This window comes from Lepidochelys kempii, chromosome 25 (genome assembly GCF_965140265.1).
Source record: "Lepidochelys kempii isolate rLepKem1 chromosome 25, rLepKem1.hap2, whole genome shotgun sequence".
Taxonomy (NCBI): Eukaryota; Metazoa; Chordata; order Testudines; family Cheloniidae; genus Lepidochelys; species Lepidochelys kempii.
The window spans coordinates 8,839,733-8,856,507 of record NC_133280.1 but is presented as its reverse complement, the minus strand read 5'-3'; the positions used below and the strand labels follow the sequence as shown (position 1 = coordinate 8,856,507).

At 59.1% G+C, this 16,775-nt stretch overlaps 2 protein-coding genes across 13 annotated transcripts in view; both read right to left on the bottom strand.

Moving 5' to 3' along the window:
* Positions 1-3,211: 3,211 nt before the first annotated feature.
* EBI3 (Epstein-Barr virus induced 3) lies at positions 3,212-11,425 on the bottom strand. Of its 4 annotated transcripts, none has more exons than XM_073323845.1 (7): positions 11,318-11,425; positions 8,777-9,023; positions 7,520-7,765; positions 7,073-7,190; positions 6,599-6,771; positions 5,467-5,630; positions 3,212-4,531 (listed from the first exon to the last, which is right to left on the bottom strand). In XM_073323845.1, the coding sequence occupies exons 2-7, from the start codon at positions 8,895-8,897 to the stop codon at positions 4,379-4,381; spliced, it is 975 nt and encodes a 324-aa protein (XP_073179946.1). In that variant the 5' UTR covers positions 8,898-9,023; positions 11,318-11,425; the 3' UTR covers positions 3,212-4,378. The 4 variants fall into 4 exon arrangements, with proteins under 4 accessions (XP_073179946.1, XP_073179949.1, XP_073179947.1 ...); XM_073323848.1 differs by having other exon boundaries at positions 8,813-9,023; XM_073323846.1 differs by having other exon boundaries at positions 8,777-8,930.
* Positions 11,426-13,011: 1,586 nt separating this feature from the next.
* ANKRD24 (ankyrin repeat domain 24) overlaps positions 13,012-16,775 on the bottom strand; it is a 31,573-nt gene continuing 27,809 nt past the window's right edge. For 8 of the 9 annotated variants that reach the window (XM_073324610.1, XM_073324608.1, XM_073324611.1 and 5 more), the window contains 3 exons: positions 16,167-16,328; positions 15,488-15,553; positions 13,012-13,582 (listed from right to left, as the gene is read on the bottom strand). In XM_073324610.1, the coding sequence (XP_073180711.1) occupies positions 13,505-13,582; positions 15,488-15,553; positions 16,167-16,328 (306 nt within the window). In that variant the 3' untranslated portion in view covers positions 13,012-13,504. The remainder of the gene's footprint in view (positions 13,583-15,487; positions 15,554-16,166; positions 16,329-16,775) is intronic. The other variant, XM_073324613.1, reaches the window with a different exon arrangement.

Here is a 16,775-nt window from a genome sequence, read left to right as displayed (position 1 = left end):
TCCTGGAGGCTACTGAAGCCAAACCGGGAGATTTTAGGCCTGGCCCTGCGCTGCTCCTGAAAGTGGCCGGAACGACCCTGCAGGCCCTAGGTGGGAGGTCAGGGTGTCTCTGAGTGTTGCCCCCAGCACTGAATCTGCAGCTCCCATTGGCTGGGAGCTGTGGGGAGGGTGGGGGTAGGTGCTTGAGGGCATGGACAGTGTGGACCCCCCCCCAGGCTGCAGGGATGTGCTGGCTACTTCTGGGAGCGGCGGGGAGGGGGGAGCGAGGGCAAGGCCGTCAGGGAGCCTGCCTTAGCCCCATTGCGCCACCACCCAGGAACTGCCAGAGATGAGTGCCACCTGGCCGGAGCCTGCACCCCTCACCTCCTCCCACACCCCAACCCCCCGCCACAGCCCTGAGCCCTCTCGGGGAGCAAGTATCCCTTACTCCCTCCCACACCCCAATCCTCTGCCCCAGCCCTGAGCCCCCTCCTGCACCCAAACTCTCTCCCAGAGCTTGCACCCCACACCCCCTGCTCCAGGCTCAGCCTGGAGCCCCCTCCCATACTCTAAACCCCTCAGGCCCAGCCCAGAGCCTGCACCCCAACTCTGTGCCCCAGCCCGGTGAAAGTGAGTGAGGGTTGGGGAGAGCAAGCAATGGGGGTAGGGGGGAGGAGGAGTGACTGGGGCGGGGCCTTGGAGAAGGGACAGGGAAGGGGCCTCAGGGAAGGGGTGGGGCAAGGTGTTTGGGTTTGTGTGATTAGACAGTTGGTAACCCTATTAGCATGTCTGATCCAGTGTTGCCAGTCCCAAGCCTTCCAAAATCATGAGGTGGGTTCTGAAAATCATGAGATTTTAAAAAAAAATACATTTGGGGACCTTTTCATTTGCCTTCCTGTTTTTGAGCCTTTAGGATGTACTTGGGTCACATTTTCCTGCTTTCCTCTACAGCTCCGAGGACTGTCTTTAAAAAAAAAATTAAAGCCAAGATTCTTATGTATTCACATCACTGAAGCTTCTGGGGCTTTAAAAAACAAAGAAACAACAAACAAATCCCGTTAAAGCAAGATTTGTGATAAAATGGCAGAAGTTGGCAACACGGCTGAGCATACCCCAAAATGAAGGCATGGCCTCAAACATAACTTATTAAGCCAGAAGGGACGACTGTGATCATCTAGTCTGACTGCTGTCTAGCCAGGCTTGCAAGGGTTGGATTTTGTATTGGTAAATGCCAGTAACTGTTGATTTCACCGTACCCACACAGATGAAAAATATTTCTATCAATAATAATCAAAATGTACAAAGTCAGAAAAATGATGCTTGAGAACTTTGAGTTTGATGTAAGGATTAGGGTTGCCAGGCTGGTTTTTGACCGGAACGCCCAGTTGGAAAAGGATCCTGGCAGCTCCAATCAGCACTGCTGACTGGGCCATTAAAAGTCCGGTCAGCGGCGCAGTGGGGCTAAGGCAGGCTCCCTGCCTGCCCTGGCTCCATATGGCTCCCGGAAGCACCCAGCATTTCCCTTCAGCTCCAAGGCAGAGGTGTGGCCACAGGGACTCCGCGCACTGCCCCCGCCCCGAGTGCCAGCTACGCAGCTCCCATTGGCCAGGAACCGCAGCCAATGAGAGCTGCGGGGGCAGTGCCTGGGAAGGGGGCACAATGCAGAACCGCCTGGCCGTGCCTCCTCCTAGGAGCCGGACATGCCAGGCACTTCTGGGAGCTGCCTGAGGTGAGCGCAACCCGGAACCTACACCCCTCACCCCCTCCTGCTCCCTAACCCCCTGCCCAAGCCCTGAGACCTGTCCCACACCCAAAGTCCCTCCCAGAATCCACACCCCCTCCCGCACTCTGAACCCCTCAGGTCCAGCCCCACACTAGAGCCCACACCCCGAGCTGGAGCCCCTCGTGTCCCAGCCAGGAGCCCACCTCCACATTCTGAACCCCTCATTTCTGGCCCCACCCCAGAGCACGCACCCCATCCCAAAGTCTGTCCCCCCCTCCCACACCCTATCCCCCTGCCCCAGCCTGGAGCCCCATCCCACACTCCGAACCCCTCATTTCTGGCTCCACCCTGGAGCCCTCACCCCCTCCTGCAGCCCAATCCCCTGCCCAGCCTGCTGAAAATGAGCGAGGGTGGAGAAGAGTGAGTGACGGTGGGGGCATGGCATGAGTAGGGGCGGGGCCTCGGAGAAGGGGCGGGGCAGGGGAGGGGAAGGGCAGGGGGTGGGGCAGGGTGTTCGGTTTTCTGCTGTCGGAAAGTTGGCAACCCTAGTAAGGCTATTTACTTTGTATATTTACATGTGATGTTGACAATTTGTGCTGTCATGGTTATAAAGCTTTAACTTTTTGAATCTCAAAGTCTATTGTCATTAAATAATTATTGTTTCCCATAACCGTGAAAATTTAAATAGATTAAAAACTGGAAAAAATGCTTAAAAATAAGCAGCAATATTATCCATCCAAATCATAACAAAATAAAAATCGAATGCTGCCAAACCTATGTATAACACAGGCCTTTGGGCATCCCTGAATTAATTCCTGTTTGAACTGACACATATCTGCTAGTGCAAATGTCCAATCTAGATTTAAAAATCAAATTTAATCTTACGAGGACATAAGAAAGTCCTTATAAAATATAATAGAGCAGGCCAAAACGCTGCCCTCACGCTAAACTGTAGTTTCAAATGGGTATGGTATTCTTACTTCTCCCTGTTCTACACTCTTGTGTCAAACAACCACCAGGCGCCACCCCAGAGGTGGCTGCATTCAGCTCTCCTCAAGTAGAGTATTTTAAGGCCTGATCCTGCAGACATTCCCTGCCAGGCCCAGCGCTCTCTAATGTGAGGCGTTTACTTAATGGGATCATTCGTGATAGTAAACAATCCTATGCACAGCAGCAGAAGCTTTGGCAGGGTCAGGCCCATAGGCTGAGATGCTCCAGGGCACTCATGTACTTCCCTTTATACGCACGAGCAGCCCCTCTGGTGTCTTACTAAGCAGGTGTGTCAGTCTTTGCAAGGTTCGGGGCTTAGACTGTAAAACACTTTAAGGAGTGTACACTTTGCAACGAAAGGTGCGATTTAAAAGTAAGATGTTTTTTATCTTCTTTGTTTGAACAGCCTCTGTCTCTTGGCAAAATCGAATAAAATTGAGGAGGAATAGAAATGTGATACACCTAAATCCCCAAAGCCGAAAGGTACATCAGCCAGATTATCGCATAATATAAATGCACTTTATTTCTTTTATCCATTCGCTTTTTGATTTCTCTACAGTACACATTCTGCATTAAAGAGCACGTTCTCGGACAGAATGCCGGAGCATTCTGACTTCTTTGGCTAAAAAGTGAGGGAGTATTTTGGTTATTCTAAATATGTTTAACCTGATTAAAAGATGCCCTGTCTATCGGAAAATCCGACATATAAGCGATGCCTGTGGACACGGAATATTCCTATCCCTGTGACATCAACACACATGTCAGTTGGGTTATAAGGTCAGCTGCTAAATTCGTGCAAAGCCAGAAAATACGTGCATAGTTCCAAGGCACTGACAGATGGGATGTTAAAAGCTGGTGACACACCACCATGATTTGGTCCCATAGGGCCTCCCGTGCTGTCTCCTCTTTAGGAGTAGGATGGTGGGTCTGGCACAGAGGATGGGGACACAGGGAGAGAAGGGCATCCATCGTGGGGGAGGATGACAGGAAGGGAACTGGCCAGAGAAGGGGCAGGAAACCAGAAGGCCCTGGGAAGAGGGTCAGCGGGCCAGCGGGTGGGGAACCAGGCTCGGGAGGAGGATCTGCCATTGACAAAAGGGGCGTTTGAAGTGAACTGGCCAAAGCCAGCCTTGAGGCAGGGGCCCTGGGAAGGAGTGGCAGGCACTTCCTGCCGCCAGCTTGGCTTTGAATCAGGAGCTGAACCATGCTTTGTCCGAAGAGCAGGATTTGGGCTGGAATTTAGCCCCGGCTCTCTCGGGAACCATGTTCTGAGTTGGCCCGGCTAGCAGGGGAAGGTTAAGTGAAACAGACAGGGCAGGCGTGACAGACACCCTGGGGACCTCCCGAGCTGCTCTGGAGATGGGTCTGTACCAGACTCATGTCCTCGGTGAACTGGCCCAGAGCGGGCCTTGTCCCACACGCCAACCAGTGGGGCACGTACTTCCTCTGCTCCAAGGAAACTCATCTCCAGCGTCTGAGGCTCACAGCAGGTTGAATCCGGCAGGAGCCCTTAGTGGGTAAAAAAAGGTAACAAGGAGGATCATAGCATAGGGACCCTCTCCCATCCCAACCCAGCTCCTGTGTTTTCTGTCAGGTGAATTGCAGCGGCCTGAGCAGAAGGTGAAGGCAAAAGCAAGTCAAATCTTGACCCCGAGAGCTTCCGGCCGCGCCAGACACCCCCTCCGCTCACGGCTGTGTCCAGGGGGTGCCTGATACCAGCGGGCTCCAGGTGCTGTAGTCACCGTAGTCCGTGAAGTCCCTGGCTGCCACTTGCACATGGTGGATGGTTCTGGGGCGGATCCCAGTCAGGATGAAGGAGGTCTGCTCATATGGCCCGATCTGGGAGGCAACACACGCAGCGGAGGTGGGGTTAGGCCAGGAACATGCCCCTCAGAAACTCTGCAGGGCCACATGCAAGTGGAGGTTGCCTAGTAGACTGGGAGGCTGGAAACAGAGCTCCTATACCTGGCTCTGCCACGCACTCGCCCCGTGAACTTGGGCAAGCGGTGCCCCCTCTCTGAGCCTGGATTTGCCCATCGGCAGCGTGGGTTTGATGATTCCAGCCTGCCTTTGAGAAGGGCTCTGAGATCCCTTTCGGGAAAGGGCTGTATCAGAGTTACATGTTACCACTGATGTGACGCTCTGGGGGTCCCCAGCCGCCTACTGCTTCTAGGGGCAGTTTGGGGGGGGCGGAAAAGCGAAGGTACATACGAGGAGGCACCGTGCTCGGCGCTGTACGAGATGCTGCGCAGAAAGACAGAGGAGGAGGAGCAGCTGCTGGATACTTAGGGCACCAGAGGAATTGCCTGAGTGGATCAGATCTGGGGCCCATCTAGCTCAACTTCCCGCCTCAGACAGTGGCCAGCACTCGCTGCTTCAGAAGAAGGTATAAGAATCCCGCGGCAGGCAGCTGCGGGATAATCTGCCCCCAGGAGGAACAGAGCCAAGGGATGGAGAATTGGGGGGATAGGGATCCCCCCACCTCCCCATGAATCAGCTCGAAGGCTCTTCAGAATGCTCAGAAAAGCAAAGGGGCGACTCTCTGCCCTCGCGCAGACCCTGCAGGCCCGGTGTGGGCAGCGGGCAGGACGTGATGGGAGCAAATCTATGCCAAAGCAAATAACGGCCTTGACCCAGACCTGGACCGTTGGCCCTGGGAGGGCAGAGAGGGCCTCTCCAGTGGATGCCCTCAGTGCCATCCGCGAAGCAAAGCGAACCACCAGCAACCCGCAAGCTGCTGGAGCCAAGAGCGCTGGGGCGTCGTGGGCACTCACCGTTCGGTTGTTGTTGGCTCCCGCCCTTGCGTAGCGAATGAGGTACTTGAGCGGGAAGTACTGCGGGAAGGGCCAGGAACTGGGCGGCTGCCACTCCAGGAGCAGCTTCTTGCTCTCCCCAGGGATGGGGGAGACCCTCAGGTCTTCCGGGGGATCCGGCCGGACTAACAAGACACACAGAACAATCACACCCCGGAGCGTCTGGCGAGGCCGGCAGCCTGAGTCCTTCCGTGCCAGCGACGGGGACAGCCTCATTGCTTTGCCCGGCAGCGCCAGCTTAGGAGCCCCGCACAATGAGCGTCCCAGGGCTGTGCTCTTTGATATTTACCAGGGGCCCTGCTGGGGCCCCTGAGACCCCAACGTCCTCATGGTAAGGCCTGGAGCTGGAGACTGGCACCATACGGCGGGGGCAGGGGAGGTTTCCCAGGCACAGCCCCCCATGAGGGAGTCTCACCCCAGAGCGAGAGGGAGCACTTCTAAGCATGGTCCGTCCAGTCCCGGCCTGCGGTGATGAGCTTTGGGAAGTAGCACCTGCCCCTCGCACAACAGGCTGAGAGCCAACAGCTCATTGCACAAAGGCCTCCAAGCAGCCAGCCGACCCGGGGGACTTTCCATCCCAGGTGAACCAGCAAGGACCCGGCCTGTTTTGGCTGGGATTTCCCACGGAACCCAAGGGGGGGTGGGTCTGTCCCGTAGGTCTCCTTTGAGATTCCCAGCCTCCAATCCCAATCCAGCCAGTGCCACTGGTATCTGAAACGCGACTGTCAGATTCACTGAAATAGCTTCTCTTTCTCTGGTGCCCCACACTCCACTAGGTAACCCTTCACCCTGGCCCCATTACCTGGGTCACCAAGTGCAGGGAAAGCACAACAGTGGAGGTGGCATGGAACCCAGGAGTCCTGACTCCCACTCCCGCTGCCCTAACCAAGAGAGGTTAAGTGATGGGCTCAGGGTCAGGCTGCAAATCACTGGTAGCTCTGAGAACAGAACCCAGGAGTCCTGACTCCCAGGGCCCAGCTCTAACCATGGTGCCATGCACCCTTATGCCCTGGAGCCCTGCCCCCCAAGCCCCCGGGGATCCCTGCCCTACTCTACCCATGGCGGCGTATCCCGAGGGGCCGTGAACTCTTACTGATCTGCTCCACGATGAAGGGGAAGAGGTTCATCGTTGTGCCCAGCGGGTTCACGGCCGTCACGTTCAGCACATAGGGGGTGATGGAAAACATCTGGATGTCGCTGATGGAGCAGCTGCTGGCCCCGGCCCCTGGCTGGACACACTTGTTCTCCTTGGCCCCCAGGCCATGCCTGCAGTGTGGACGGATGCAGTTCAGCGCCCTGCTGTGGAGATGCTGCTCTCTGTCCAGTGGGCTCCTGTTGCTCATAGAGGGTCTCAATCCTCTGCCCACAGACATACCCCCATGGGCTTTGGGCTACCACGGCTCACCAGGGCAAGCTGGGAGTCTGCGCTCGCCTCTCACCCCAGCTGATAAGTGACGCCCCAAGAGTCGACTGATTGCACCTGGGGACTGAACTTGGGGTGCACCTAGAGGTCACCTTTCTCCCTCCCTCACCTCCTTGTCCACAGCTGGCCCCTGAAGGATTTTACCTGTACGTGGTGATGAAATAAGTCTCCAGGCGCGGTTCAGACTTCAGCTTCCAAGTACAGTTGACAGTCTCGGGGTAACTGACAGCCCAGCACTCAATGGCAGGCTTCTCGGGGGGCGCTGCAGGAGGGGGAGGGACAGACAGTCACACAGACATCGCAGCGGGAAGATCAACTACATCCAGGGCAGCTCAGTCCTGGAGCAACACACGTCACCCACCTCACCCAGCCTGGCACTCTGTCCCTGGCGGGGCCCCACTGATCAACCTGCCCCAGCCTTCACTAACAGAAGCTGATCTTTTAGCTCAGTTAGCAGAGGCACGTGCATCTAGAGCCCGAGGTCCCAGGTTCGATTCCCCCACTCCTGACAGCCTGTAACACAGCAGCTGTGGGTGCAGGGGCAGAACGAGAGACACCCCCCCCCTCCATGGAAAGGAACAGCTCACTCACAGCCCACCCGCAGCCGAATCCTGCTCAGGGTCTTCCCAGTGCCCGGGTGGTGGCAGCTGTATTCCCCCTCCTGGGCCAGGCTGGCGTTCCGCAGCAAGAGCTGGTCCTTGTCTCCTCCCGCTGCGTCCTCGGACATGGCCACCTTGGTGCCATTCACTCTCCATTCCGCCCTGGCGGCCCCCACGGGTCCGTCGCAGCGAAGAATCAGGTCGGTGCCGAGCGCGCCGTGGTGGACGTGGCAAAGGCCTAGAATGCAAGGACCAGTTGTCACAGGGTGCCCGGCATGTTAACCGGAGCTCGGGCAGGCAGTGGGTGCTGCTTTGGGGCGGGGGTAAAAAGCCCACAGAGAAGTGAGGTGGTCAAATCCCATTACAATGTAGGGGAATTCAGAAGGGAGCAGGAGATCTGGTCTGATCCTCTGGGTATCAGAGGCCAGAGAATTTAACCTAGTTACCCCCATCATGAGCCCGGTAACTTGTCTGGACAAAGCATCTCTTCCAGAAAGGCCACCAGAGTTGATCTGACGACATCGAGAGATGCAGAATCCACCGCATCCCGTTAGTTAATCAGCCTCTCTGTTAGAGCTGGGGCCCCAGTTCTCACTAGAATGTGGCTGGCCTCTGCTCCCAGCCGCTGGGTCTTGTCCTGCTTTCCGCTGCTAGGTTGACTTGCCTAACTCCCTCAGCTGCTTTTGAAATCCTCACCCCAGGATTGTGACCCAGTGGCCAGGACACCAAACTGAGGAGCCAGGACTCCTGGGTTCTCTTTTTGCCTCTGCCACTGACTTCATAGTAAATGACTGGCCCAGCAGGGGGAAGTTCCCAAGACAGGTGGTGCTGCCTGGTGTGATCCTGGCTACATGGGGCCCCGACTCACTAGCTTGCAAAGCAATGTGACCCCCCCCAAAGGAGGCAGCCTCCCCTCCTCCCCGCCCTTCTCATTGTTAACCTAACGCGTCCAGCATCAGTCCCACTCCTGGGGTTATCCCCTTGCTAGGGGCTGCCCACCCGCCAGCATCAGGCACAAGCCGATCACCAGCTGGGGTCAGGAGAAATTCACCTCCCCCCCCCGATGAGTCAGGCACTCGGGGGAAGAGGGTTTGCTGCTGTCTCCGTTGCATGCGTCATTGGCTGGGTCCGAGTCAGGCGACTGGGGGAGATGGCGCATCGGAGTGCAAGGGACCATCTGCTCGGCAGATCCTGGCACCACAGAACCAACCCCGCAGCCCAGGGGCAGGAGAAATACACAAAGCCTTGCCGGGGGCCACTGGGAACCGGCCCTTCCTCCTCGTACCCTCCTCTCCCTCGCTCCCAGCCGTGCTGCTGCAGGGGGTGGACCAGGCCGGCAGGACCAAGGCGACAATCACCATCCACTTCATCTCCCAGCGGGCACCGGTCGGCAGCACGGGCGCCTGGAGAAAAAGCCGTCAGGAGTGGAGCAAAATCAGGGCCTGAAAGTGGGTGTGGCTGGGAACGGACGATGTCTTCCCGAGAGGGGCTCGACCCTGGGGGGTTGGTACAAGAGATTGATGTCATTTATGGAGAGGGTTTGGGTTGCACGAAAGCAGCATTGTATAGTGGTTAGAAGAAAGGCCCTGGGGTCTATGCCCAGCAATTGGGCAAGTCCCTTCCCCCTTCTGTGCCTCAGTTTCCGCTCCCCCTCTTTGTCTATTTAGGCTGTGAACTCTTCAGGGCAGGGCTCCTCTCTCTCACTGGGTGCCCTTCAGGGCAGGGCCCTGCTCCGGGTTGGGCCTCCTGCTTGCTACCGGCGTACGGCTAAACAACAATCCTGCGGTGAGGAAAAGCATCCTGCCAGCCAAGCGTGGCAGATCTGATGCTGGGGACAAGGCCCCCAGCTCGAATCCTGCGCCAAACGGCACATGCTGGCGGTTGTGCTCCAGGGGAGGGAATCCATCCGTCAGGCCGCCCCACCCGGCTTCCACTGGGGTCGGGCCCCAGCACCTCCACAGGAAGCTGCTGAATTTGTGCGAGCCCCATGCTCGGTGGCTGCTGCTTTGCTAACAGAGCGGGTCCCCAACAGGCCTCCCCTGGGGTGAAGCAGGTGTGTACTGCGGCAAGCCCTTTAGCCCAGCTGGGCTTCCCCCCACCGGAGGGCCCTGCAGCGTCTCCTGGGGAAGAAGAGAGGCTGGGCTGGGAGGAAACTACCCTGGGTCTCCTTCCATGGGGATCTGGAGACCCCAGTCACAGAGGGGACTTCGGACCATGCGCTTCCCCACCCCTGGCTTAACGCAGACTGAGCCCTAGACCTGCAATTTAACCCTTTCCAGACGACGTTGGCCAGCGCCCAAGGGGTTAACGGGTCCAAGGGGAGGGTGTGGTGCCAGCAAGAAGGAAACAGCACCAAGCAGGAGCTAGAGTCATGCGTGCAGGGCAGGCGTCTCCGCTGGGGTTTCCCAGGCTGGGTGAGTGGTTGTGGCTTTGTGGCCGAGAGGGGGCCCTGCGGTAAATGCCGCTCTTTGGCAGAGGTATGAAGAGCCTGCCGCTCTCTGCTAGGGGCCAGGATCAGGACACACCAGGCCAGCACGTGGGCCCCACAGTGAGGTCGGGTTGTTTTACTGGCAGCCCAGCAAGGCAGGGACAGAAAAGGGGATTTTTTTGGCTGATACCGTCTTCTCATGGCGAAACCACTTTTGGAGGCAGCCTGGCCTACTGGTTAGAGCACTGGCCCCGGGGGGACCTGGGTTCTATTCCTAGCTCTGACCCTGGTCTGCAGGGAGACCTTGGGCAAGTCACGTCCCTGCTCCGTGCCTCAGTTTCCCCCTCTGTACAATAGGGGTGATGACAATGACCACTGAGGTTTGAGCTCTACTACTGGAAAATGCTAGATAAGAGCCAGGGCTCAGCATTAATGTTCCCCTGCGGCCCCGGAGCTCTGTCGTTTAGCGGGGTGAATTCAGAGCTAGGGGCTCTGGGGGACAATCCTGCCTCTCTGCTAGGCAGGTCTCGTGTGGACAGCAGCTCCCGGAGCAGCTGTTCTGTTCTCTGGTCCAGCCTCCACAGCCCCTTCTCCTAGACAGCCCTGCCGCCGCTACCCCTGCTCTGCCTGGGCACTTACCCCGCGGTGAGCCAACATGTCTGAAAGCCTCCCCCTGAGTCAGGGATTTTAGCTTCCCCGGCAGGTAGGGTTACAGCCCGGGGCCCCAAGGCACCGGGTAAGTGAAGGGGCACATAAGTAGAGATAGGAATTGAACCCAGATCTTCCCGAGACCCAGTCCCATGCCCTGGCCACTAGACCACGCTTCCTACCCCAGTCAGGAGGGCAAGTGGCAGGGGGGATTTTGTCCTGCCTGGCACTGAGCTGAGGACCCAGCCCACATCTATGAAATCGCAGCGGTTTTCAGTCCCTGCCAGATCCAAACAGCTGGTGACCTATTTCAGGTTTCAGAGTAACAGCCGTGTTAGTCTGTATTCGCAAAAAGAAAAGGAGGACTTGTGGCACCTCAGAGACTAACCAATTTATTTGAGCATAAGCTTTCATGAGCTACAGCTCACTTCATCGGTGACCTAGATTCTTACCTGGACATTCAGGGTGTGTGTGGGGGGATCTGTCACTGGCCACCGCCCCCAAGCAACTCCACCACTGCGCTCGAGGGCGGACAGCAGCTCTGAGCAGGGCTAGATGCCAGGACGGTGAGTTACCCACCCCTCTCCCGAGCGCAGAGGAGGGCGTGAACGGCAGCGAATGTCATGGTTTCACCCCGCAATGCTTCACGCCAGCCGCCCGGGCAACAAACAGCCCCCACCTGCCACCAACGCCCAGAGGAAACCAGAGACTCACCTGATGTGCACAAATCGGCGTCCTGATGCCGCGCCGAACTGGAGGCAACTGGAGTCACCTCGGCTCGGGAAGCAAAATCCCCGTCTGACCTCAGCCCAGCCGCTGCTCACTTCCTCGCACACAACGCGCTCAGGAAATGCACCAGCCGTTCCCTCCACGGTTCCCGGAGACAACTCGGAACAAACCACAAAGCCCACAAGTCCCCGCCCTGGCCCAGGCGGGGTTTTGGTGGCTGGGGTGCGTGGGCCCAGGTCTCTCTCGGAGATGCGGGGGCAGCTGCGGGGGGGGGGGTGATGTTTAGCTGGTCTTTGCCCTGCTACCGCGGGGGAAAGCGTTTTTAAACAAGGGTTTCAGAAAAAGGCAGGGACCGGGTTATTCAGAGGCCTGTTGCTGGGACAAGGTTGGATCCTGCCCCTCAGGAGCCAGTGGGAATTATTGCCCTGAAACAAGCGGGAGTGGGGTTGTATGCACCGTAAGGTGGGGTTCGTGAGTCCAGCCCCCCAGCATGGGCAAAGCTGTACTCGGGGCAGACCCACCCCAGGGGCCTGGATGTGTCTCGGGACAGCGCAGCCATTTGCAGCCAATAGGATTTTTGCTCAACTTTGCTTTTTTTAACTAAGTTGTTTTTAACTCCCAGGTGTGTCTGGGGGCAGCCCCTTCCCAGGTGACCCTCCCCCCCAAAATGGCTAGTCCTGGAGGAAACCATGAGCCCCCAAAATCCCCTTCTGCTCCCGAGTTCTTGCCCAACCAGCTCTCCTTCATCAAAGCCTGTCCCTGGAGTCTCCCCATACTTGCTTATCTGCCTGCTAGCACTGGGCTCCCCCACCTCGGCGGGGTTGGTCCCCAGCTGAGAGCTCCCTTGGAGCAGAATGGGGCCCAATCCCCTGCTGGGAGTGCATCCCCTGGGCTGATGTCACCGGGATCAATCCCAAAGTTTCCCAAATGTTGCCATTTCGTGGGGTGCTGTTCATGACATTTCCCAGCTGGCCGAGTGGAAAAGGAGCATTTTTCGGCCACAGACAAAATGAGTTTGGCAGGGTCTCAGCCTAGTCCCTGCGAAAGGAGCCAGTGAGCGCTGGTTAACAGTCCAGCAGCACTGGCAGAGTCTGCTTGCTTGGGGCCCAGAGCGTGGCAGAGGAGGGTTGCGGCTGCGGGTCGGGATTGAGGGGCCCTGACAGAGCTGGGGTGACTTGGGGGGCAAGGGGGCTGCAGGGCCGATGGGCGTTGGCAGTTAGTGGCGTGGGAAGGCTACAGAGGAGGCCAGGACTGGAATACCAGTTGGAGTGGGAGCTGTCATCCAAGAGTGAGGTGCATGGGCTGAGCTGGGGGGAAGAGTCCTGGGCTGGAACAGCCCCAAACTGCAGCCCCCACCACTATTCCAGCCCTAGGCTCCCCCACCCCCAGCTCTGCCAGCGCCCCTCAATTCTGCTCCAGCCATAACGCTGTCAGCGCACCTCCGCCCTGGCCTGCAGCCCACCCCACCCCTCACCGTGGAGGTCCAGACAGGCCCATGTCAGGAGGGGCTCCAGCCTGGAATAGCAGGTGCTGCAAGGCAGGAGGGCAGCAGTGGGACATTCAGCCCAACAGCTGCCTGCGTTTCCCTGGCACCAGCTCCCAGGTGTACGACCCCCCACCCTCGCCCCCGCACATGTCCCTTCCCCATGCAGGAAAACCAGTGAGCCTCTGCTGAGTGAGTATAAAGAGTTTATTGCTGTGGATGCTCCGCTGAGAGACGCAGGCAGGAGCTGGTGAATTACTGCAGCCTCTCCCCATCCCTGCTCCCTTCTGCCCACGGAGCGAGGATGGGCCCCTCGCCCAGTGGCATCGCCCGGGTCAGGAGCCTGCCTCCCTCATCCCGTCTCGGAGGCTGCCGAGGTGAAAGCACCCGTGGAAAGGGCCGTGTGAGCTGGGCCTACACCTTGCCACGAGGCACCTTCCAGCCACCTGCCCACGGGCACCTCCCAGCACAGGCTGCCCAGGAACAGGGAGCAAAGGTGCCGCCCCAGGGGTCACCCAACACACGTGTGCCTTGATCTTGGTGAAGAGGTGTGTGCAAAAAAGGGCCAGCTGGCCACAGGGCCTCGCCACACCGCTTGACACTGGAGTCCAGCCGGTTCCGCGTGCAAATCCACTCCGCTCCCCTGCTCAGAACCAGGGACTGGGCCGGGCTCCCTGGCCCCGGGGAGCTCATCTGCCTTGCTCCTGCAGCCTCTGCATCATCAGGATCTGGTACAAGAGTCTCTGCACGTCTTCGTCCATGTGGCCCTGCAAAGGAGACGGAGGCGGGGAAATCACAGCGGTCTCCCCGAGAGCAGGTCAGCGGTGCCCTGACTTACACCCTACACCAGCCCCACTGGCTAAGGCAGGGCAGGACTGTGCCGATTCCAGAGGCAGCCATCTCAGCAGGTGCGTGGCAGGAGCACGTGGCCATTGCCGGATGCTGAGTGAGATAATTCCTTCGTTTTGCTGGATATGGGCTCAGGGTGCAAAGTTCAGCTCCAGATCCCAGCTGCCCCAGAGGCCGGGGGGGCCCAGAGCTGGGGAGCTGGTTCTGGCCCAGCCCTACATTTCGGGAGCTCAGATAGAAAAGGTTGTTCCAGGATTGGTTTCCCTGCTTTTCACATACACTGTCACAGCAAACACGCCCTGGACACGCGGCGCGTCCCGGGCACGGAGAGGCAGACGTCGCCACGTGTGCACCGCACGCCCTGGACACGCGGCACATCCCGGGCACGGAGACCCAGACGTCGCCACGTGTGCACCGCACGCCTTGGACACGCGGCGCGTCCCGGGCACGGAGACCCAGACGTCGCCACGTGTGTACCGCACGCCCTGGACACGCGGCGCGTCCCGGGCATGGAGACCCAGACGTTGCCACGTGTGCACCGCACGCCCTGGACACGCGGCGCGTCCCGGGCACGGAGACGCAGACGTCGCCACGTGTGCACCGCACGCCCTGGACACGCGGCACGTCCCGAGCACGGAGACGCAGACGTCGCCACGTGTGCACCGCACGCCCTGGACACGCGGCGCGTCCCGAGCACGGAGACCCAGACGTCGCCACGTGTGCACCGCACGCCCTGGACACGCGGCGCGTCCCGGGCACGGAGACCCAGACGTCGCCACGTGTGTACCGCACGCCCTGGACACGCGGCGTGTCCCGGGCACGGAGACCCAGACGTCGCCACGTGTGCACCGCACGCCCTGGACACGCGGCGCGTCCCGGGCACGGAGACGCAGACGTCGCCACGTGTGCACCGCACGCCCTGGACACGCGGCACGTCCCGAGCACGGAGACGCAGACGTCGCCACGTGTGCACCGCACGCCCTGGACATGCGGCGCGTCCCAGGCACGGAGACGCAGACGTCGCCACGTGTGCACCGCACGCCTTGGACACGCGGCGCGTCCCGGGCACGGAGACGCAGACGTCGCCACTTGTACCACAGGCCTTGGACACGCTGCACGTGAGAGACACACTGTGGCAAGGAGCGTGCACTCGACATGCACACGCACACCGGCATACACATGGCTCACAGGCTCCTGCCTTCTGCACAAGTCTCCTTCCACCCAGCATGAGCCGCCAGCTCCTGTCCAATGTGCACGGAGACCCTCCGCCCTTCCTCCAAACTCCCACTTGAGCTTCAAGGGACAATGGCAGGATTCCCCACCCCCAAGGGCATGGCACTTCCAAGGTCATGTCGTTCACGTGCTGGGGAGCTTGGGGGCAGGGACGGGAATGGGGGGAGACCAGGATGTCATTTTTGTAGGTCCAAACAGGCCTAGTAAACACTGTGTCTGAAATGCTTGGAATTCAGTCACCCAATACACCCCCCCACACCCACTTATATTGACACACCCACGTGCGAACACCCCCCCACTTCCACACACACGTATGCAAACACCCACCCACATATACTGAGACACACGTGCATCCACACACTTACACACCCCCATGTGCAAACACACCCACTTATACTGACATATGTGTGCAAACACACTTATACTGACACACCCACGTGCGAACGCCCACTGACACGCAGGTGTGCAAACACACACACACTTCTACTGATTCAGACACACGGACGGACACACCCGGAACAGCGAACACCCGTGCCCGATCACTGCGAGACACTGCGCCCCCAGCCCAGCCCTGCCCCCCACGCACTGACCTGAATCGCACAGAGCAAGTGGTTCCGGTAGAGCGAGACGACCTTGCGGTGGTGTGTCTCCATCTCCTGGAATCAAGGGGCAAGGGGGGGTCACACTATGGTCCCAATGGAACTGGGCTACTCTCCGCTCACGGCACCTCTGACCAGTGCCCCCCCGCCAGACACGGCACGGAGCTGGGGGAATCGGATCCTGCTCTGGCTCTCACACCGAACACAGCCGAGGGGAACCGGTGTCACTCCCCTTCCGGCACCCAGCTAAAGCAACTCCCTCAGTGCCGTAGAAAGAAGCGGATGTTTTAGCGGAGGGGTTACTGCTGGACCTCTGCTGTGACCAGGGACGGAAGGGCAGAAGGCATCGGGCCAAGACACACTGGCCCAGATCCTTAATGGTATGTAGGAGCCGAACTCCCAGGGGAGTTAGGAGCCTATTATACCTTTGTGGGGCTGGGCCCCCGAGCCAGCATGGTCCACGCAGCCCTCGGAGCCGTCGTCCCAGCGACTCCGCTGCTTCCACCTGCCCGGACGGTGCCCCCAGGTCCCGAGCTGCACGTCACTTTCCAGACTCAGCCGAGCTCAGCACTTAGCCCCTGCTGTCCCCGAGCCCAACAGGGGACTAACACCACAAACCCCGGGCTCTGCTCCTCCCCGCTCCCCAGTCCCGCTGGTCCCAGATACCCACGGCCAGCTGCTGTTCCAAGGCCTTTATCGTGCTCTGCAGCTTCGCCACCTCCTGCGGGTTCTGCGGGGCCACCTTGGGCAGGGCCCCCACCTGGCCTGAGCGCTCAGACAGGCTGTTCAAGGCCTCCTTCAGCTTGAAGACTTCCTTGGACAGCTCGGTGATCTGCAAAGGCGAAGAGATTGCCTGGTCACAAAGGGCTGGCTGAGTTCACCGGGGCGGGTTTGAGTCTAGGGCAAAGTCTCGCATGATGTTAGGACACGCAACGCAAGAGATTCCAAAGCCCAGCTTCCCAGCCCCCCCCCCGCCCCGGCCAGCCCTCCGCAGACACGCACCCCTCCACAGAGCCAGACCTGCATCTTCATTCTCACTGGGGCTGCTCGTTAACCCCTGGGTTGCTGCTGCTTCCTCCTTTGGGGGCACTCGCATGCCACTGGGGCATCGGCCCTTTGGGCATCAGCAGGGCATGATCTGCTCTGGGTGGCAGATAAACAGCTAAAGAACCAGCGGAACAAATGTCTGTTGCTGGCCAGCCAGCTCCTGTCCCTACCAGAGCCAGTGAGGGAGGTGGGTCGGTCTCTTTTGCCACAAATGTGCCAAACGATTTGTTTT

Coding starts and splice junctions, on each gene's coding strand:
- EBI3 (XM_073323845.1), bottom strand. CDS start 8,897: ATGAAGTGGATGGTGATTGTCGCCTTGGTCCTGCCGGCCTGGTCCACC. Junction 7,191..7,519: donor GATTCGGCTGCGGGTGGGCT/GTGAGTGAGCTG, acceptor CCCCTCCTGCAG/CGCCCCCCGAGAAGCCTGCC. Junction 4,532..5,466: donor GAGCCAACAACAACCGAACG/GTGAGTGCCCAC, acceptor GTTGCCTCCCAG/ATCGGGCCATATGAGCAGAC.